Below are 22,861 nucleotides of genomic sequence, written 5' to 3'. Positions count from 1 at the left end.
CAAATATAAAAGAGGTGTTTTCACAATTTGGCTGGAAAAATGCATACAGTTTAATATTTAGTTAAAGTGGAGTTCCACCCATATTTTAAACTTTTCGCCCCTACGTTCGTGACTACTGCACAATTTATCATTGGGCGCTTTTTGTTCCAGCGATATATGTACCTTATTTCGCCAGCCAGTGCTCTGCTTCCTCTCTACCTCGCCGGGGTGAGATATGTAATTTCAGGCCAGTGGCCACACAAGCAGAGGATGACCATTAACTCCTGGGATTGATGAAACTCATATCCCAGGAGTTAATGGTCATCCTCTGCTTGTAGCATTGCGATATTCGTGTGCCACACTTTTTTAAAACAATATGTATATGTGCAAGCTCCATATCCCAGAGGAAGCAACGAGTGGGCTTCAGATGCCCATTCTCAAGATGGGATCATGCTCGCAGGGAAGAGCAAAGTCTTTTTTTTTTTAAAGAAAAAGAAGACATACTTTTATTACTCATACCGCTATATACAGTATATATGTATAGGTGCAACCATCACATGGGGGTTTTCAAAAAATATTAAAAAAACAGCTGGAAGTGAAATACACTGCAGTCACTCCTTACCATGAAATATACTTTTTATGTCACAATTTAAATACTCACATATTGGAAACAATGTTCTGTGCTTGGAAATAGGCTCTCATCTACATCAGTGCATTCATTATTTGGGTCATCAATATTCTGCAGGTTTCCAAACTGGGCAGAGCTGAGAATTATATCTGAGGAGCAATAAAATGTAATAATAGTATTCAATATAAAAAAAGCTACTACTATAAATGATACAATCACACAGACAAGTAAACAGCACCATCACTACAAACACTCTGGAAAACCTAAAGAGGCCCAATCAGGAATGTAGGAATCAGAATTAGTAATGCAGGTCTACCTTTGAGTGATAGGTGTAGGGGTGGGTATTTACTTGTATTCTCTCCCAGTTACCCAGTCTCAAGCTGTATGGCCTCTATGGAGGGGCATGCATGATAACTGACAATCTATCTGGGATGCAGGAAGAGGGTAAAACTGTCAATTACATTTTTATTGTTTTATTTTATGTAATCCTGACAGCAGCTTTTTTATGGCAGTTTTTTTCATGTGTTTTATATCTGAACTGAGCTCACACAGAATATTGAATAACCTGTGTGTGCCTGAGCCTTCTTTGACAGAAGAGAATACCAGTAAAGAATATAAAATCAACTAATTAATAATTGGAAAGCCTGTATTAAAAAAACTAACAGTTCAAGAGAGGAAATTCAGCATGTCACAAATGCCCACTAAAATGGTTCCTTTAAAGGAGAACTCAATTAAGAATACAATTTAGCTGATGCTGGGTTATGTGACTTTGTTATTTGTTTATCTACAGGAGTACCACATGCTAAAAATTAATCAAAAAGGTAAGCTGCTCAAAACTTTAGCTTCATTGCTAAATGGAACTGTACCATGTCCACTGGCTAGTCTGATGTCTGGGAATTGCAAGAGCAGGTCTTTCTCGAGGTAGAATTTCCTGCCGTGCAGACATTTTTGGACATATCACAAAACAAAAGACTAAATTAAGTACCTATTCACTGATAATATGTATTATGGGATTTCTAATTTTTCTTTTAGAGGAAAGAATAGTCTTGTACAGTCCAAAGGGCCAGTGTTGGGCAGAACAAACAGAGCATTTGCCCATGGGACCCACATTCTTAAGGAACCATAGATTTTTCCTGACCTCCATCTTCCCTAAAAACAAAGAGCTGCACCATTATGGCAGCAGTGTCACATCTTCCAGAGTTACCCATTCCATTGTATCAAAAATACACTTCTCTAAAACCTCCTCACTTTACTCTTGCAAAATGTCTGTTTAACATTTTTGAAGGTTAAAGTGGAACTAAAGGCAAAACTTTTTTTTTTTTTTTTTTTTTTTATTTGAATAGAATAATGGAGTGGTTTAACCCCTCTCTGTTTTTTTGTTTGTGGTTGTTTTTTTGCCATTGTGTCCTATGGGTTGATTTGCCCTAATTTCCTGTCCCATAACCAAAACAGGAAGTGAGGAGAATCCCTCAGTTGGGGTCATGAAATGAATGCCCTTTACACTGGGGTTCTTTGGGAAGAAAGTTCAATTTCATTAATGGTCAGTAAAAAAAGATTCAACCTTTACAGACAACTAAAAAAGTCTTATGTTTCAGTAGGTATTTGCCTAAGAAGCAAAGTAAGAGGCTCAAATGGTCTCACAATAAGCCTAGAACTGTGCAGGCACCATTGGTCAAGAGATGGATCTTCTGTTGCTCAATGCTCAAGGAACCCCTAGCAACCTTTGGAAAAACCTTAGGGTTCTAGAGACCCTGGTTGGAAAGGCTGACCTTGCATTATTTAATTGCATTAGTATCTACAGTATGTAGTTATTCCATGGTATTCAAAAAGTCATGGTTTCAAAGACTCTCTCTTGTCTACTTACACTAAATAAGCCAATGCTATATAAAACTAGTGTATAGTTGTCAGCTGTCTTTTTATATTTTCCTAACAGTGGTAAAATAAAGTGAGGTATTGTAATGAAATGGTAATTCCATCTTACTCACCTCCAGAGAGGAATTCATCATGGTTCGGCACACCATTATAATCTCCACACAAGCCACAGGTATGATTTTTATATTTTGGGTCGAGCTCCAGCTAAGTAAGAGAAATTACACAATCATAATTACACTTACAATTTACTACAACCCTTACAGAATGTTTCACATGTCATAAAAATATCACTGCCCTAGATTGGTGTCAGTGAGTTTTGGCGCATTAAACAAAAGTTGATATCATAAAATGTAAGCTGCTATCAGATTATTTACAATAAACTGTAACTTAAACACTATAGGGGGTCTCTCACCATTACAGCATCTTCTTTATTCCACATCACTGTCAATCCAATTTTTGTGTAGACCTTAAAGTATGCATCATTTTTATGAATGAGGATGCCAGACATATAGAAAGGAGTCCTGGCACTGCAAAACAATATTTAAAAGTATGGATTTAATATTAGGTAACATATGCAAACATTCTGTTTAATAAAAAAAAAAGTTAAGGACAGTAGACTTTAGCGCACAAAATATTTACACGTTTAGAAGGAAAACTGTAAATTATGAGATATTTTAATAACATATGCTTTGGACTGACTTTTTGGGAGCATGTGTAGAGTATAAGAGTGAGGAGTGAGCATAGCACTGCATTCATCTTTTGGAATGTCACAGCGTGTGCTATATAAACATTTTGGTATTCACAGATATTCAAAGTTTGGGGGGGGGGGGTTCTTATGATGATGGGGTACAGTAGAAATGCATTACAGCGATGGAAGGAAAGTAATATTCTTGGAACAAGAATTTTTATGGAATTGCCGTTAATATCAAAACTAATTTAAATATAGGACAATTAACACTGTTATAGAACACTAAATTGACATGGGACTAACATTACCTCACTAATGTTCTGTTCCATGACTATTTCTGTATTTTTGAACATGTATTGAATAAAGAGTATAGCCTCATATAAGAGTTATTATTCAAAAATAATAACAGAGTACCATCATCTAGATTTATGTATAGAAAGGGGGACGAGGATGGAAAAATAGGGCAGTTGCTGAAGCTGACCATATGTTTATTCTCAGGCTCAAAGAATGTGTGATGGACTCAGTACTAATAACAAACACTAATATAAAAATTACTTATTACATATAAAAAGAGAAAACATACATAATACATAAAAATGACAATAATTAGAAAAGGGCTATATTTCAGGAAACAGATACCTAGGGTGTCCCTAAACAAGGCATCTGTTGCTGAAGTATTGTTGAACAAAATCCCTCAACAAATGTCCCTAGTGAAGACTAGTCACTGCTTTTTTGTGCGACCAATGTCTACCAATAAAATAAATTCATACTTATCACTGACACGACTGTTGTCCCTGATAGAACAATTCCTCTAGGGGTACACTTTTTACTTATTCTACAGTTAGCTGAACTGAGCAATTGCAAGTCTTTACCTTAGTACTTAACATTTCTTTATCAGCTTGTTAATTTACCGTTAGAAACAATTATGATTCACCAGCAGTTATGCAAGGTTTTATTTCTTGCCACTTATTGACATTTTTTTTCCCCAGAATCACTATTTTTTTTTCTTTTAACATATATAATATACAGAATACCCAATGGCAATTGCATAGTTTTTGTTCATGTATATGGTTAGGTTTTTTGATAAGTCTTTGTTAATGTATCATTTGGATTACAGTCTCACTTGCTATACACAAATTAGCTCATTGGTTCCCATTATCTCCCATGTCTCCATATAATACTTATTTATTATACTAGGGCAATATATCAAAAGAGTTTAGATGATTAAAGTAGAGCTGTAAATAATATTAGAAATTTGCAGAGCAAAGCACTGTACTGTTTTCTAAAAATGTTAAATCATAATACATCTAATATATTTTAGTAGAAAAACACAATATGGGATTTCAGAGTGACCCTGGGAAACAACAATCAAGACGACAAAGGAAAGAAGTTAGTCATATCACGCAACATCTCAGGTTGCCTCAGATAACAATACATTTAAAACCGATTATAAACCTTTCAGCCAATAATTAATGCAGTTCCATTTAAACTACCCTTTCTTGAAAAATGGATATTGTGAAATGTAATCACCCAAAACATTTAGGAATGCAGATCAAGACCTCTGATTAGACTTAAAAACAAATTCATTAAGTCTTATTAAAATTTAGATAACGCTCTGTTGTACCTTTGGTTGTTTTGTCAATTGGCAAATGTGTATGGAATCAAGAAACATAATCTAAACAGTGCTCGATTAATCCTCAAAAATACAATATGGGGAATATTTCGACAGATCTAATAATAAATGCCCCTGAGTTCAGTAACAGGCATCATTCCCACTGAAGTGTGTTTTTTGGCTGGACAACTGCATTGCAAAAGTTTTATTGTAATTTTTCTGCTCTTTTTACATTTTAAAATGTCTAAAAATCTCCAAATTACTACAGTTCTGAAAATATAATATAAATTAAAGAAGGTCAGGAAAGATTGTTGAACAAAACACAGTCCAGGTCATACAAATCACTTTGTCACCTCTCAAGGTGACTTTGTCGGTTTTTGTAAAAACCTGAAGTAGAGTTTTTAATACCAATGTTCCTTTCAAAGAAGCATTTTTGATAAGCTACTTATAAACCTACTTAGCACTTGTCTATCAGTCTATCAACTGCCTATGTACTAAAGGAAACAGTTCTACATTTTGCATAGGCCTGTAGACTGCAAATGGGCTGCCTTGGCAGAGAAAAGAGTGCTGGAACAAAAAAAGAAATCCCCTTTGAGACATTTGTCACCAGAACAAATGTCACTGTTGGAAGATTTCTGATCTGTTCCTCTTGTGTGGTGACAATTCAAAATGTTGGATTTTCCCCCATTTTCAGTCCAGTTGGCTATAGTAACTAGGATAAATAGAGAGTGAATCTCACCAATGGGGACATAGCCTGCAGTAATAAACATAAAAGAGGCCTTAAACCTTTCTTACACTATCCAAAATTGAAAAAATTGTGCTAATATGTAAATAGCTGTCGTGCTAATTTACTATCTTCATTACTTTCTTAATCAATGACCAGGAACAAGCCTGCAGTTAATGCCTGGTACACACTATGAGTTTTTTTCAGCCCAACTGAAGAGCTCGGGGGGAGGTCCCTTAACTAAGGATGCGATTTTAGTGCAGTGATCTCCCTGCTGAGCTATTGTGTTCTGACAGGGGGACTGCAAATATCCCACCCACCCCACCCTACCAGAACACGCTGGTCATCACTGATCAGATTCCGTTTGGCAAGTGTTTTTCTGGCATGCCTATTCTTCAGAAGCTGGACGTTTGGCCAGCTTCTGTAGGACAGGGTGCTGTACACATGTGCTGAATGTCGGCCAGTTTCAGTTGAACTGGATGATATTGGGCCCATGTGTGCCAGGCATTCGAAGATATGACCTCACAGTGACTTTAATCACTGCATGCTATTTCTGGATCAGTGACTCAGAAACTATGAAAACCAGGCAACCATACAGACAACTAGCATTTACGTAAGTAGGTCAGGAATGGTAGCTTACATTTTTACAGTATGTGTCCTTTTAAACCACTAGCATTCCTGAAGATGTATAGATTTTTTTTAAAAGCTGGACTTGAAATGTTTTCAGTGTATATAATGCCGCGTACACACGATCGAATTATCCTGCGTACTTAGTCCAGCAAACAATCCGGCGGATAGTCCGGCGGACTTTTTACCGAACAGACTTGGCCATACACGGACACACGGAAAGTCCAGCGATTGCTAGCGCGATGACGTACAGCACGTACGATGGTACTAGAAAAAGGAAGTTCAATAGCCAGTAGCCAATAGCTTCCTTTTCGTACTTGAGTCTCAGCATGCGTCATTCTTAGTCCGCCGGACTAGCATACTCATGAGCGTATTGTCTGCTGGAACCCAGGTCCGGCGGAAAGATTGGGCTGCAAAACTACTTTCTAAGTCCGGCGGACTTTACGCTGAAAAAGTCAGCTGAAGCCCACACACGATCGGATTGTCTGGTGAAATGCGGTCCAGCGGACTAAGTACGCCGGACAATTTGATCGTGTGTACGCGGCATTATTGTAAAATGGTATAAACTTCAAATAATTTGGGAGTCAAAATAGGTAGTTTAGGAATATTACATGTGCATCACAGGAAACATGACAAATACAGTATGGTTTACAAAGCAAAAATTGCATATAATAACCAGAAAAAAAATCATATTAACAAAATATTTACAGTTTTTCTACAGTGACTTACATGGCTCCATCTACCACTGCTAAGTTTGTGCTCAGTTGAATGACGACATCTTTGACAGTGATAGTGATCTTGTCTATGAGTGGGTGATCACTGTCAGTTGACCGGTGGATATGGACTGAGAATTCCTTGTAAGAGTCCCGGCAATCAGAAGCCAAGTTGTAGGTGCACTTGCCAGGAAACTGGTAATAGTCCCCATCAAATGTCTTAAAGTGATTGTTCCCCCATGTACTGCAGACGTCGTGACCATGATTACGTTTTCGACCTAGGAAAAAATTGAGTCATTAGTTGAGATCATTTAAATGGTTCACAGTATGCAATAAATTGATACCTGTTCCAGGACATGAATAATTTAAACTACCTATAAAAACACTATTAAGATTGACATTTCTCTTCTATTTCAGGTTTAAATAAATTTAGTCATAAGGCCTAAAGGAAAGTACAGGTTGACTAACGTTTGATGTGAGTGTAATTAGTGAAATTAATGAGTTCATCTTAAATATCAATCAAAAAGATGTTCTTTTTTTCAATTATTTCCCTGCAGGCAATGGCATATTTGTGTTCACTTCACTGCACTTCACTTCTGTTCAGACTTTAGTAAATCAGGGCTATATTACATATATTTTTATTCAAAATGTAATCAAAAAGTGCTATAAGATTTAAGTATAAATAAGGTTAGCTAAAATGGTGATAGCACTGGCATAGGTTTCTGTCCATTTACTTGAGTGATGTTTTACTCTTAAGATGTAATAATCCGCTAAAACCTATAAGATACCCATACATGTAGGCCAGTGGTCAAGCCATAGGACAGAATTAGCCGCAAGACACTTTAAGGGATATAAGCATCAAAAATAGATGGCCTTTTTTTATTGCAGCTTCAAATACATGGGATGGTTTATTAATACACAGTTAATTGCCCATTTTCTATTGTCTATTCTGTAATAACCCTGCTTTACATCCCATTGCCTATGAAAAACAAGTTTAATACTCACTGATCTGTGAATGTGCATATTGTATTTCGATTCAAAAAATATGTTTAAAGGCTTGAAATTCCTTGGCATGACTAAATGTCGCCTTTGGTACAGTGGAGACAATGGAATGACATAAGAGAAAGAAATAAAAGCTGTAGGCTATAGGAAACACATTTACCTGGTATCACATCAATTGTATTTGAAAGAGCCACAACCATCCACAGTACCCCCAGGCTAGCAGAATGGTATCCCATTGTAATGCCCCTGGGTGAATGAATGGTGAGAAGTATGGGAAGCATTCACAACTTTATAGGATTTTGAAGTGTATACATGACATCACATCAAAGGGGAGGAAAATGTTTAATCTTTACAAACAAGCATTCCTTTTTTCTTTCTCTTTTTTTCATTTCTCATAAGATATTTGGGAGGGATCTAGCAATGGCATTCATTTCCTTAACCAGGTCATTGCTGGACATTGATTTTTTTTCAATTCAGACCAGTGAGTGAGTTTAGCTAAGACAGTATTAACTGTGTAAATAAACTAAGGTGTGATAATTACATAATTAGCCAGGCTAACATGTTACCTTGTTTGTATATAGCTGACAGATAATACCACAAATGATGGCAGACAAAATTCTACATTCATTATTTAATGTGAACCTGGCATTCTTTCAAAAACTTTGTGTACCTACTACATCTACTATAACAGGATGGGAAGGCAAGACCTAATGCAATCTAATAATAATATCATTTGATTGAAGTAACTTATAGCAACCAGTAAAATACAGCTAAAAATATATAGGTATAATACGAATGAACAACTAAACACTCATTAATGGGAACACATCTATGTCTAAAGCACAGCATGTGACTGCTATGATGTCCAGTACTGTATTTTGATCTACATTATTGATGGATAAACCACAACTTTCCCCGCATCCAATTCACATGATAGGAGATTGTGACCGTCTCTCTAACATGCGGTGTGCCTCGCTGTGCTGGGTGGGGGATCCCTATTTACTTGCAGCTCCTTCGGGGGTGCGCTACAAGTAGATGATTATTTCACTGCCCTGCCGTGCCCTGAATATTGATCCTGCCACTGGCTAGCTCACACCAGAGACACACTTGCTAGTGTAGCATTATGCCTTCTACACACGGACATTCCGGCCACAAAATCCATCAGATTTTTCCCGATGGATTTTGTCCGAAACTGGCATTGCAAACACACAGTCGGACAAAGTTGTCGGAAAATCAGTCGGAAAAGTCCGATAGAGCCCACACACGATTGGATTTTCCGACAATATAATCTGACCTTTTCCATCTGAATTTCCGACCGTGTGTACAGGGCATTAGTCTTAATGGATTTGCTAGTCAATGACCTAGAATATATGCATGTGGTAAATGAAAGCCAGGGAAAATCAGAATTTTTAATCTTTAGTTTGTCTTGGGTCATTGACCTAAATTATTGAAGCCAGCGCATCAGCATGACAGTCAGGTAATTAACATTTTGAACCAAAGTGGTCAGCAATGGCAGCCCACATATCATTCTTATGATATATTTAATTTAAGGGTGTTTGTGATATGATGGAACCAAGGTGAATCTCAGCTGTCACAGAGATGTCAGATTTAATGTTGGCTTGTAATATGCTAGTGATATTTGGCTATCAGCCCTGTGGCACTGTCTCCTTGATTTAAATTGATTTGTTTTAATATGCAAACAGCATTAGTAAACCATTGTTCTTAGTGCACCTTAAGCTAATTCAATAGTATGCAAGTCATAACTGTTTATTCTGTACATAGGCAGTCACAGAAAAATAAATTTACAATTCGTCTAATCAAAATCTATTCTTTGTTCAGTGAAAGCATGAAATTAATGAAGATTCATCATTCCCTATTATCACATGTTTATTGATCTTTTACGCCCATCCGGGAAAATTATGTGGCTCATTGTGGTGAGAATGATGACTTCTAACTTTGTAAATATAATTTTCTTAAATGATATGGATCTATATCGTGAGCAACTAGACCCAAGTTATATTTTTATTTCTGATGCTCAGTGCTCTGTGTTGTCAGATATATGTTATTTGTGAATTTCAAGGATTAGTATTTGAAATAAGATGAATTTCTACTAGTGACAGCATATGGAGGAGACCAGAGAACATCAGTGGTCACTATATGCAGAAGCACCTATGAGATATTACAGTGCAGCAGTCACCAGGATGCCCCATCGCCCATCCGAAGCAACATCCCATTTACAGAGAAGTAGGCAGACCATGGCCATTATGGTTTTCTGAAATATTTCTCAGACCAGTGCCAGACAAATGATCTGTATTCGATTTATTTCAATTAGGTTACGACCTGGTAAAACAAACAACAGTTTTTTACAGAAACTTTTGTTTGCTTAACTCTTAATATCATTTACTTAGAATTTTTTTTTAAACCTTTGAAGGGTATTCTTCTATACTAGATAGAGTCAGTTTTAATGCCAATTGACCTATTTATCCAACCTCCTAAGGACTCAGCTCTGCAGACCCAAATTGTACAATTCTTTGTGATAACGTAGCTTAAAATTTACTTTCATCTCTAATTGTATCCCTATTATTTTACTGCCAGCGTATTCCCAAAATATTATGTGATAAATTGTGTAAATGTGTGAATGCTGCAACTCGAGAATCTAAATACAAATTCAATCAATATATACACAAATAAGTGTGCAATCACAGGCAATGAATAATAACAAGACTTGCAAAGAAAAAAGTGAAAAAATGATCCACAGAAATAATCAAAAAGTGTCCTCTAAAAAATAAATTATAACTTCAAAAAACAAGTGTCCATAGGTGCCTTAGTATGGAATCTTGAAAATCCATGCTATTATATGGTGTATGACAAACAAAGCCTCTTACCAGAGAAGATGGATCCCAGATTATAGGGATCGAAAGCACTTGATTTGATTATGATCAGCTGCATGACTCCACTCCTTCAGCTCTGTCATGATACCAGGCAATGTTCTGGGCTTTCTTGGGAGACAAACGCAGACATTCCTTATTAAAGTGGAAGTAAACCCATCGATTTAAACAGTTAAAAAAAAGGCATGCCGGGAATGCTAACTGCACATTGGCTGTGCTCTCAGCCAAACTATCAAACCACACAATGGCTGGTGTCATAACGAATCACATGTGCAGCACCATAGCAGTTGAAGATTAAACAGAGGCAAAGATGGCAGCTTCCTTGGCTGAAAACGGTAGAGGAGTTTACTTCCACTTTAAGGTAAAAATATATATGCTGCATATGCAGCCATAGCATTTATACTCCCTTAATTTCTGTTTAAAACGTGATTTGAGGGAATAGACTTGGGTTTCTCTTCCAGTCCTCTATTGATTGTTTAGATTAAACAACCATTACACCAGTCATCCTATCATTATAGGTGTTCACATATATACAGTATATGTAGCAGCGGGCTCCTGAAGAGCACGCTCTATGCGTTTTTTCAATGTTAAACTTTACCTAAACTGCAGTTTGGTTTGGGTTTATTTGTCTAAATTGGACTTCTGCATCAGTCTGATTGGACTGTGAGATGTTCAGCCTGGTCACAGGGAGCACGGTCTCTTCTGGCAGGCGTGGAACTATGGTCTGGTCAGGTGCTTAAATTACTCTCTTTCAGAGCCAGGTCAGTGGGAGTGGCCCTCTCACTGTGCCCTCTGGGGGAGGGTATTTAAGATGTGGACGTCACGTGGTTCGGGGTTCCGGTCCAGTATGGAGTACTGATTACATGGTCCTGGTCCTCCTAACCAGCCCCCAGGAAGACTATGGCCTGGGGTTCGGATCTACCCGACTCTAATGTCTCAGGGCTGGCTAGCCCGAGGCAAGGAAACTAAAGGATGATTCCGAGGTGGTTGGGTGCCGTCTCTGGTTCGGGAGAGACCCAGTGTACTTTGAGCACTCCAGGGGAGGACTCTTTAGAAGAACACCATGTACGGGTTGGTTTTCTTAACAAGAGCCTGGAAGGCCTGAAGTAACCGAGACAAACAGGTTTTGTGGATATCGCCAAGCAGGCTGAAAGATCCAGGTATCCTACAAGTGTTCTAAAGCTTAGTTTCCCTACATGTTCTGCAACAACGTCTGTGACAAAGACTTTGTTCCTGAGTAAGCACCTTGTTAGCTGCTAGGCCATGTGAGAGAGGGACTGTCCAACCTGAGTGTTCATCCAGCTGTGAATGGCTATTCTCTGGATGCAGTCAAAGCAAGCAAGTTCTTTAACTTTTTTTGGACTTTGACATAAGAGTACCTGAACCTCCCTTCCAACCCTCTGATCCCAAGTTGAAAGACTGTTCAATTGTCTGAGTTTGCAAATAAAATCCATTCAAGTGGATTTATTGTCAGTCTCAAGTTACTGTGCCATCTACCACGGGACATCCCCTAGACATGCAACAAAGGAGAACGGAAGGTAACGGTAAGCCCAGAAATAATCAGCAGCTCCTTTGGGGGTTAGTGCTATATATATATATATATATATATATATATATATATATATATAGTATCTCACAAAAAGTGAGTATACCCCTCACATTTTTGTAAATAGTTTATTATATCTTTTCATTTGACAACACTGAACAAATGGCACGTTGCTACAATATAAAGTAGTGAGTGTACAGCTTGTATAACAGTGTAAATTTGCTGTTCCTTCAACATAATTCAGCACACAGCTATTAATGTCTAAACCCCTGGCAGCAAAAGTAAGTACACCTCTAAGTGAAAATGTCCAAACTGGGTCCAATTAGCCATTTTCCTTCCCCAGTGTCATGTGACTCATTAGTGCTACAAGGTCTCAGGTGTGAATAGGGAGCAGGTGTGTTAAATTTGGTGTTATCGCTCTCACTCTCTCATACTGGTCACTGGAAGCTCAACATGGCACCTCATGGCAAAGGACTCTGTGAGGATCTGGAAAAAAAATGTTTCTCTACATAAAGATTGCCTAGTCTATAAGAAGATTGCCAAGACCCTCAAACTGAGCTGCACCATGGTGGCCAAGACCATACAGTGGTTTAACAGGAGAGGTTCCACTCAGAACAGGCCTCGCCATGGTCGACCAAAGAAGAGGTTGTCTTTGGGAAATAGACATATGAGTGTTGCCAGCATTGATGCAGAGCTTGAAGGGATGGGGGGGCCAGCCTGTCAGTGATCAGACCATACACCACACGCTGCATCAAATTGGTCTGTATGGCTGTCGTGACAGAAGGAATTCTCTTCTAAAGATAATGTACAAGAAAACCGGAAAACAGTTTGCTGAAGATAAGCAGACTAAAGATATGGATTATTGGAAAAAGGCGGGGTGTGGCTGGAAGAACCTCAGTGAATACAGCACCTCATCCCTGTTACTGGATTTATTATGTAAAGGGGGAGAGAAGTAGGAGGAAAGGGGTTATCGCGGTGCCAAAAACTACAGGGACACATTATTATAGAAACATAGCTAACACAAGATCTATGCCTGTGGGATTATTTTTGGTTGCTTAATAGCTGAATAATCAATTGCTTAGTACCCATTGTATCAACTTTTGTTTATGTCATATTGTCTGTATTTGTTCAGTGTTTTTGTATTTTTGTCATTACAATAAAATTATATTGTTAAATATTTTTTATACCAATATAGTGTCCCTGTATTTTTTTGCACCACGATAATCCCTTTCCACCTCCTTCTCTTCCCCTTTACACAATGGATTACTGGAACCATGTCCTGTTGGTCTGATGAGACCAAGAGAAACGTATTTGGTGTCAAGCGTGTGTGGCGGCAACCAGGTGAGGAGTACAAAGAGAAGTGTGTCTTGTCTGCAGTCAAGCATGGTGGTGGGAGTTTCATGGTTTGGAGCTGCATGAGTGCTGCCAGCACTGGGGAGCCACAGTTCATTGAGGGAACCATGAATGCCAACATGTACTGTGACATACTGAAGCAGAGCATGATCCCCTCCCTTCAGGGACTGGGCCACAGGGCAGTATTCCAACATGATAACGACCCCAAACACACCTCCAAGATGACCACTGCCTTGCTAAAGAATCTGAGGGAAAAGGGGAAGGACTGGCCAAGCATATCTCCAGACCTAAACCCTATTAAGCATCTGCAGGGCATCCTCAAATGTAAGGTGGAGGATCGCAACGTCTCTAACATCCACCAGCTCTGTGATGTCATCATGGACTCAAGTCCCCGGAATTTTCCACCAGATTGTTTGATCGTGTGTACGTGGCAAAAGAGGGACAGTCTCTCCAAATGAGGGACAGTTGGGGTATGGAAAACATATTTTGTTCCTAATAAATCATTTTTTACCAAACTTACATCTACAGTATGCCAATAAATCAATGCATTTGTACATAACTTAACAATAACATAGCATATCTTATTTTTGTTGTCGATATGAATCGTTGAATTGTCAACTGATATTGATAATTGATATTGATAATGATGCTCCAGAGAATGTTTGTAATTTTACTAGGAGGGTTACCCTTTGTAAATTGTATACTTTTACAACTGACAAAATGTAAATTAAAAACAAATTCAGTTCCTAATTGTTTTGTTATGCGGATGGATTTTTTTATTTAGTAATCTGTGGTTTAGGTTAGCTATACAAAAGAAATGAGATGAGGGGGTTAGAAGATTAGACCACCTTCCAATTATTTTATGCAGCAGTTACTGAGATCATGGCATAAACATGCATGCTTGCACTGGTGACATATGAGTGAAGCTCTTTTGTCACAGTCCCCCGTACAGCAGAGCTTAGGCTGAGAAAAGGAGAATCCGGAAGGAGTCAATCAATGCCCATGTTCTAACAAGCTGATAGGTGGAGAGTAAAAATATGCAATAAGTTCATTAATGTTCTTTTACAGGTTGAGGGAGGGGCAATACGTGAAAGTGTTATGTAACTGCAGCAGAGGAAAATCTGCCTTGCAGCCACCCATAGCTGTTCAGATTTAATGCATAAAGTTCACAACAGTCATGTTATAGATACAAATGATAATGACGCACACAATAATCTCATTGTCTGGATCTCATGCACTCCATCACGTTTCATAACTGTGAATGAACAGATGCAAGTTCCTACAATCCCAAACAAAGAATTATTTCATTCTGAAATAGTAGGTAAAATGAAACTGCTCCACCTTTCATTTCCAATTGGAACATTTGAAAAAATGGTGCTCAGCCTAGGCTCTTGTTAACCCATAAACCATATTGTGAAACAAAGAAAGCCAATGCACAGCAACTAGCCATAGCTATAACTAAGACATCTCTGTAGGCAGAACTACATCATTACAATCATCTAGAGCTGTTTGTTCACTTTGTAATAAATATATTTAAGGATGTGTTGCTGTGTGCTGGTTTTTTTGTGTTATCTTTCATCTTGATACCTTTTCACGTCTCATTACTCTCCTTCACTTATTTATTTGGCTGGATTACTCTACAAATCTGGATGAATGCACGAGGCTTATAAGTTCCTTTGTTTATATACTTGAGTAATATGCTAGTGATATATTAAATATACATTGGTCGTTCCAAAATGTCCAAGATCACATTCTATTTTTATCAAGTGCCGATCAGTTTTCATTTCTAAAGGGTAATTGGAGTTTAGTTTTTCCTTTAAAACCTAGCTCTAGCCAAATATTTTTTCTAATCTTAGGATAATGTGTGAAATGGTTAGATTCTCTGGTTCTCTGGTTGGTTTTACTCACACTGCTTGTTCTGATGACCACTGCCATGGCACAGGAAGTGAAAGAAATCTTCCCAAGAAACTAGAAAACAATAAAAAAAGGTAAAATACTAATAAAACATAATATCTTTATTGCTATTCCTCTAAAGGCAATGAAGTAAATGGAACCAAACTTACAAATGAAGTATGTAAGCAGGTGCTTCCAAGGGGTTTCTTGAGGGTAAACTGTTTTTCTCTTGCTGTTTTTATGCCCTCACAATAATTAGATCAGCCAGGTAAAAATTGTTACAATGTCTTAAAGTGGAAGTAAATTCCCCTATCATTTTCAGCCAAGGAAGCTGCCATCTTTGCCTCTGTTTAATCTTCAACTGCTATGGTGCTGCACATGTGATTCGTTATGACACCAGCCATTGGATGGTTTGATAGTTTGGCTGAGAGCACAGCCAATGTGCAGTTAGCATTCCCGGCATATTTTTTTTTTTAACTGTTTAAATCGATGGGTTTACTTCCACTTTAATGCTACACTGTGTCCTCAGGTTGGCCTGCTGAACTGGTGGTATCTCAGAAGGAAGGGTTAACATGTTTCCCACTCTTTTCAGCAAGGTCACCACCCCCTGCAGGTCATATCATATAAATAGGGCTCACTAAGTGCACTGAAAGGTTGGTTGGGGAAAGACCGATAAAATGTAGCTGTCACTCTGCCGGAGTGGATCACTGCCTTGGGGAGGGGCTCTCATGGACTTATAGCTGCCAGTTATGACCTTCACTACCTTTATGAATTACTGCCAAATCATGGACTCTAAAGCCTTGTACACACGAAGCAGACTATCCGGCGGACTTAGTCCGCTGGACTTTTGGGTAAAAAAAGTCAGCCGCAGCCTACACACGGGCGGATTGTCTGCCGGACTTGAGTCCGCCGGACTTTTCCACCGGATTGTTTGATCGTGTGTATGAGGCATAAGAGACTGTTGCTGCCATTTGTGGATTCACTGCCTAAATGGACTCTTGAATTGAAAGGTTTGCTTTGTTGACTTTGCCTTAGGTACAGCCACTTATTGGGGCATTAGAGAGCTTTGTATAGGAAACTGTGTGGAAGTTATCTTTATAAACTGTTAATTGTTACCTGCAACTACTTCTGTAAAAGCTCTTTATTTGTTCATGTGAATTGCCTGGTCTAAAGTCTCTAAAGGGGTGCATGCATGGTGTATTAAAAGAACAGGGCATACAACAAGGCGACTGAAGTTAGAGAAGATACAATAGTGCAGGGGTGCTCAACCTGTGGCTCTCCAGCTGTTGCGGAACTACAAGTCCCATGAGGCATAGCAAGACTCCGACAGCCACAAGCATGACACCCAGAGGCAGAGGCATGATGGGACTTGTAGTTTTGCAACAGCTGGAGAGCCACAGGTTGAGCACCCCTGCAATAGTGAGTCTAATGAGCAGAATGCTGTCCAGATGAATCTATGTTGCCATTGCAAAGGACTGCCATGCTTGAGTCACTTCTTAATGCACCCAGCCAGCCGGGAGACGAGTGTCAAGGAAATGGAGACAGTTACTCTGGTAGTGAGGGGAGGTGTGCTTAGCCCCTTCACAAGCAACTGTTTCCCACTTACTGGGACTGTCCCCGCTACACAGAGTACCTAGGGACCTTAGCCTGGAGAGATGTAGTGGGGGAGAACAAGGATGGATTTATGGAGAAAATGCATTTCCTGTATCCAGTAACGACAGTTGGGATTGCTGAGTTGGTGGAGACTGATGCATGCTCTGCAGTACCATCTCAGAAATGCTGCCCACCAGGGGAGTGGTGTTCTCTAACAAAAGTATGTCCAAAGTGCTTATTGTTAACAGCATGAGAAGTATGGCCACGGATTCCAAGGAGTTAACTGTGCAAGTTGATGCTTATTTATAAAGTCTGGATACCTGCCTTAATGTTGATGTTACATGACCCCAGCTCCGGCCAGTGATTCAGCCATTACCATGTACAGTTCCACAGTGTCCCTACTATGATGCCTTAAGCCCCAACCACAAGTATATAAGCTCCTGTACTATTCCAGAAACAGGTCATATAAATATAGTTTAATAACAAGAATTATACGTGTCCTTTTGCACTTTAAAGCTGAAGGAGGGGTGTGTTTGCAGCAGGTTTGTCCCCCATGGAAAGTAAGTGGTGCATAACAAGACCTATACTGGAATTAGTCTGAATTCAGCTTGACTCTCCTGTATGAATATTATAGGGAGGATATTGAAGGGAACATAAGGATGTTACCTAGCAATCCTCTAAGGGGGGTGCCAATAATTACTGTCATTAGAGAAAGTAGTTTTCATTTGAATAAAGGTGAGATTTACCCAGATTTTAATGGTACCCTTAATGGAGCGCTCACATTGAAACATAAGTGAATAGACTTTAACCACTTTTCGCCCATGCTATAGCCAAAAGAAGGCTACAGGGCAGGCTTCCAGTGCTGGGAGGGCGTCCATAGGTGTCCTCCCATGATCGCGCTGCTGGCCCACCTCCTGCGGCACAAGGGCAGAACGCTTTGTGATCGGCGAGTCCTTCAGACTCGGCTAAACACAGATTGGGGTAAAGGGCCAATCACAGTGGTCCTTTACCATGTGATCAGCTGTCAGCCAATGACAGCTGATCATGGAAGTAAACACAAGCTGGTTATCTGCTTTTTTTTCTCCTTGCTCTATCAGCGTGAGGAGAAAAGAAGAAAGCCAGTAATCGGCTTCTGATATGGGACAAAGGTCCCAACAGTGCCCACCAGTGCTGATAATCAGTGCTGTTAATCAGTGCCCACTAGTGCTGCTATTCAGTGCCCATCAGTGCCACCTATAAGTGCCTATCAGTGCTGCATATCAGTGTCCATCGGTGCCACCTCTCGTGCCCTTCAGTGCTGCCTATCAGTGCCCATCAGTGCCTCCTCATCAGTGCCCATCAGTGCCACATCATCAGTGCCACTTCATCAATGCCTATCAGTGCCCATCAGTGCAGCCTCATTAGTGCACATCAGTGCAGGAGAAAAATTACCTGTTTGAAAAATTTTATAACAAACTATGAAAAATGTTTGTTTTGTTTCAAAGTTTTTGGGCTTTTTTGCTTATTCAGCAAAAAATAAATAACTCAGTGGTGATTAAATACTATCAAAAGAAAGCTCTATTTTTGTGAAAAAAAATATAAAAATATTGTTCGGGTACAGCGCTGCATGACCGCGCAATTGTCATTAAAATTGTGACAGGGCTGAAAGCTTAAAATTGGCCTGGTCAGGAAGGGGGTATAAGTGCCCAGTAAGCAAGTGGTTAAAGTGGGGTACCCCCTAAAAAAGTGCTGAGGGGAAGTGATGTCCCCAGCCCGGGTAATGAAGGAGGCAGACTACGAGGGACCCCCTAGCAACAGGCATTTAGAGGTGAGTAAAAACATTTTTTTTTCCAAATATTTTTTTTTTACATTTTTTAATGAATTTTAAGCTATTTTTTTTTGGTGACAACACCACTTTAAGGACATATATTCCTTTGTAGCAGGATTCTTGTCCAGAATTTCTTCTGTTCGAGCCTGTGTCAGCCTATGGGAGTGGTTTTAATGGTTTTGGTTTGATACAAACATATACAGCACAATAAAATCTCAACAGATATCGTCACTGAGCTGAAAATACAAATAAAGTAGCTTTCATTGACACCCCACAAGAGCCTCTTGCTTGGTGTTTTAATAAATGTTCCAATATATACACCACACAACAATGTTTGTAATCCTTGGTATTACATGGAAATAAAACTCTTCAAGGTACAATTCTTCAGTGTGATGAGATGTCTGATATAAAGCATTGTATCCCATTGAAGGACTGTACCTTGAAGAGTTTGCCTACATACTATTACATAATAGCAAGGATTACAAAAATAGTTTTGTGTATATATTAGAGCATTTCCTACAACACGAAGCAAGAGGCTTTTATTGGGAATTGATTAAAACAACTTTGTTTGTATCTTTGGTTCAATAAGAACGTAAATTGTGGAATACCTTGGATTGCACAGTTGTATACAAACACATAAAAGTACCTGTCCATAATTAGTTTTTGTTGGGTTGGTCCTTTGCATTACTAGAACTTTGAGATGAACCATACAGGTGCTCCTTGGAGGTACTGTAGGTTTGAGCATTTTTGGCCCCATAGAATTTTATTATAAGATTGTCTGACAAAAGCTGTAACAAGGTGCTAATAGGGCCTAGTACATACTGTTTTATGTTTGCAATGTTCCAGGACAGTGATTCTCAACCAGGGTTCCTACAAAGGTTGAGCATTGGGCAATTTCTGCCTCTCAAATAAGTTCCCACCGACACCATTGATCTTTTTAGCTATCTGTAAGGAGGTCATTTTTCACAATGACCAGAAGTGTAAGGACCATTCTTTCCACTGACCATCACACTATTGTATCACGAGTTGTAGATTTCTAATTTTTAGCAGGGGATCCTAGAGACCGAAGAACTATTTCAAGGGTTCCTCTGTGTTGAAAAGGTTGAGAAAAGTTGGTCCAGGAGCTTATTTTTTATACCTTAATAGTAAGTTTATTTTAAAAGTCCATATGTAGCATTTGGTTTTAGATGAGTAGCAATAAAAATATTATGCTTTATTCGTATTATACATGTTTTTTATTGTGTTCTCATTGGAAAAAATTCTCTCACTTCTTGTCCCAGTGGCAGTGGTCATCAGAAGAACACATTTCCACTCTTCCACACCTGTTCCACAATCTTCCTTTCTTAGTTCTGTATTTGGATAATAAACAACAAAACAGTGCAGTGCTCCTCTGCACAAAGGAGTGCCAGAACCAAATTAAGATATTATAATGTACTTCTCCAAATCCAATCATTGTGCTAAACTAGACATGTGCAGTTCGTTTTGTCAGAATTGAAATTCAGACACATTTTTTGTTTTTTGGAAATTCAAAATCTCCAATTTTTTTTTTTAAAACAGGTTTGAAAAATTGCTGTGCAATACCATGCGAGAAAAAAAGTTGCAACAACCGCCATTTTATTCTCTAGGGCAGTGATGGCGAACCTTGGCACCCCAGATGTTTTGGAACTACATTTCCCATGATGCTCAACTATACTGCAGAGTACATGAGCATCATAGGAAATGTAGTTCCAAAACATCTGGGGTGCCAAGGTTCGCCATCACTGCTCTAGGGTCTCTCCTAAAAAAAAAAGATATATAATGTAATTTTCTAGCAAAAAAAATATGATTTTTACATGTAGGAGAGAAATGTCTCTGCTTCTAGTTCTGCTCACTTAATAGAGATGAATCGCCACTTAGAAGACTTAGACAACAGAGGGAGAAGACACAACATACTGGTACGGGGGTACCCAATGTCAGGGCTGGCTTAGCCCTTCCTTCTCTGGGCTGGCCGCTCAGCTGTCGGCTAACTGCCAGCTCTCTTCTCTCTCCACAGTTACCAGCTGTTCCTGATAAAGCTCGTCTGACATGCCTACTTAAAGCCTTCCAGCTCACTTCAGCTCTGCCTTCGCCTTGGTCACATCACTAGAAACCATCTCCTGTGGTTTGTTTAAAGACTGGTTTGCTGACATCCCTTCTGGCTCCTTATACTGCTTGCTGTTGCTCTACTTGGATCTCTGACTTCTGGCCTGGCTAACTACCCGATCTGGTTATTGGATTCTGGCTATGCATGACTACGCTTTTTCTATTTACCTTTTTATTTTTATTAATAAACAAGTGTGATTTAATTCTACTTCTGTCTCAGTCTGATTCATGGTTTCTGACAGTAAGCGAAGGCCATAAATTCTGAAGTTACAGTCAATCCACTTGTTGGTAATATTTTTTCCAGATTGGATGAGCAAGATCAACGCATGGATCAGTTTGCCATAGCGTTACAAACGCTCCTGAATCGCACAGCTCACCTGGAATCCCCCACGGTGGCTACTCCGGTACAACCTGAGTCGCAGGCTGTCCCTGCTGCTGTGCCAGTCTCTGTGCAGGCACCCGCCTCGAGTATTACCTCGATAAGAGGTATGTCTGGTTCTGCTCCACTTCCCCAGTGATTTGGGGGTGATCCAGTTCAATGCAGAGGGTTTCTGAGAGAGCATTGGCCTGGGCTAACCCTCTATGGGAGACGCAAAAACCTGTTGTCTTGAGTTACCCTCAGTTTGTGGCCTCCTTTAAAAGGGTATTTGACGTTCCCGCACACTGCGCTTCAAGTGCCTCATGTCCATCAAACAGAGTACGAGAACTGTTGCTGACTACGCCATTGAATTCCGTACTCTGGCAGCAGAGGTTGCTTGGAACAATGAGGCCCTTGTGGCTGCTTTTTCTCATGGTCTCTCGGATTCCATCAAGGATGAGATAGCAGCCCGAGATATACCCACTGAGCTAGAGAGCTTGATCTCGTTTGCCATCCTCATGGACTCCAGACTCAGAGAAAGACTTTCTCTTAAGGAGCGCTTGCGGAAGCCTCCTGTACGTTTGCCTCCGAGCTTTGTAGTCCCACCCATGCCTCCCTCAACTCCCATGCCCCCTGGTACCGAGTTGGACAGTGAAGATGAACCCATGCAACTGGGCTTCACGCGTCTCTCTGCGGATGAGAGAGCCTTTAGGAGGAGGGAGAGTTTGTGCCTTTATTGTGGCCAGGCAGCTCACTCTTTGAAGTCTTATCCTACCGGTCCAGGGAACGACCGAACCTTGAGGTCCTGTCATGGACAGACCTTAGGTAGCGTTGTTTTTTCCCCAGTTATCCAGGAGGATAAGCCCCTGGTTTTGGTTATCCTTTCTTTGGCTGAGTTGTCCATCGAGATACAGGCTCTAATCGACTCTGGGGCTGAAGGCCTCTTCATTGATGCTGCATTTGTTTCGCAGCACTCGATTCCGCTGGAGCTGCGTGACACTCCACTTGCCATTGAGGGTCTTGACGGGAGACCTTTACAGCCTGCCCATGTGACTCATGAGACGGTTCCGTTGTCCATGGCCGTAGGGGCTCTTTACCATGAGATAATCCAATTCCAAGTTATTTCCTCACCCAGGTTTCCGCTGGTTATTGGTTATCTTGCCATCAGAGGCACAACCCCTCTGTTGATTAGCTCCGTGCTAAGGTTCTCTCCTGGTTACCACAATGCAGTGAGACATGCTTCCTGAAGGTATCCAGTGTGTCCTGTGCACCTCTTCACTCCCCTCCCTGCTGGAGGAGTACCGTGATTTTAGCGATGTCTTTGATAAAGGTCAAGCCGGTAGTTTGCCTCCACACTGGTCTTATGATTGTGAAATTGACCTTCAACCTGGTGCCATACCTCCCCATGGCCGGGTTTTCCCTTCGGTCTTGGAGGATAAGGCCATGGAGGAGTATGT

At 39.8% G+C, this 22,861-nt stretch overlaps 1 protein-coding gene across 3 annotated transcripts in view; it reads right to left on the bottom strand.

Moving 5' to 3' along the window:
* Positions 1 to 8,112, bottom strand: part of LOC143935844 (uncharacterized) — a 139,435-nt gene extending 131,323 nt beyond the window's left edge. For all 3 annotated transcript variants that reach the window (XM_077459970.1, XM_077459988.1, XM_077459980.1), the window contains exons 1-5: positions 8,006 to 8,112; positions 6,860 to 7,121; positions 2,892 to 3,006; positions 2,593 to 2,683; positions 641 to 756 (exon numbers count right to left, since the gene is read on the bottom strand). In XM_077459970.1, the coding sequence (XP_077316096.1) occupies positions 641 to 756; positions 2,593 to 2,683; positions 2,892 to 3,006; positions 6,860 to 7,121; positions 8,006 to 8,081 (660 nt within the window). In that variant the 5' untranslated portion in view covers positions 8,082 to 8,112. The remainder of the gene's footprint in view (positions 1 to 640; positions 757 to 2,592; positions 2,684 to 2,891; positions 3,007 to 6,859; positions 7,122 to 8,005) is intronic.
* Positions 8,113 to 22,861: the final 14,749 nt, after the last annotated feature.

This window comes from Lithobates pipiens, unplaced genomic scaffold (genome assembly GCF_037356315.1).
Source record: "Lithobates pipiens isolate NorthernLeopardFrog02 unplaced genomic scaffold, aLitPip1_a1.2 Scaffold_10, whole genome shotgun sequence".
Taxonomy (NCBI): domain Eukaryota; kingdom Metazoa; phylum Chordata; class Amphibia; order Anura; family Ranidae; genus Lithobates; species Lithobates pipiens.
This window is presented reverse-complemented; position numbering and strand designations above follow the sequence as displayed.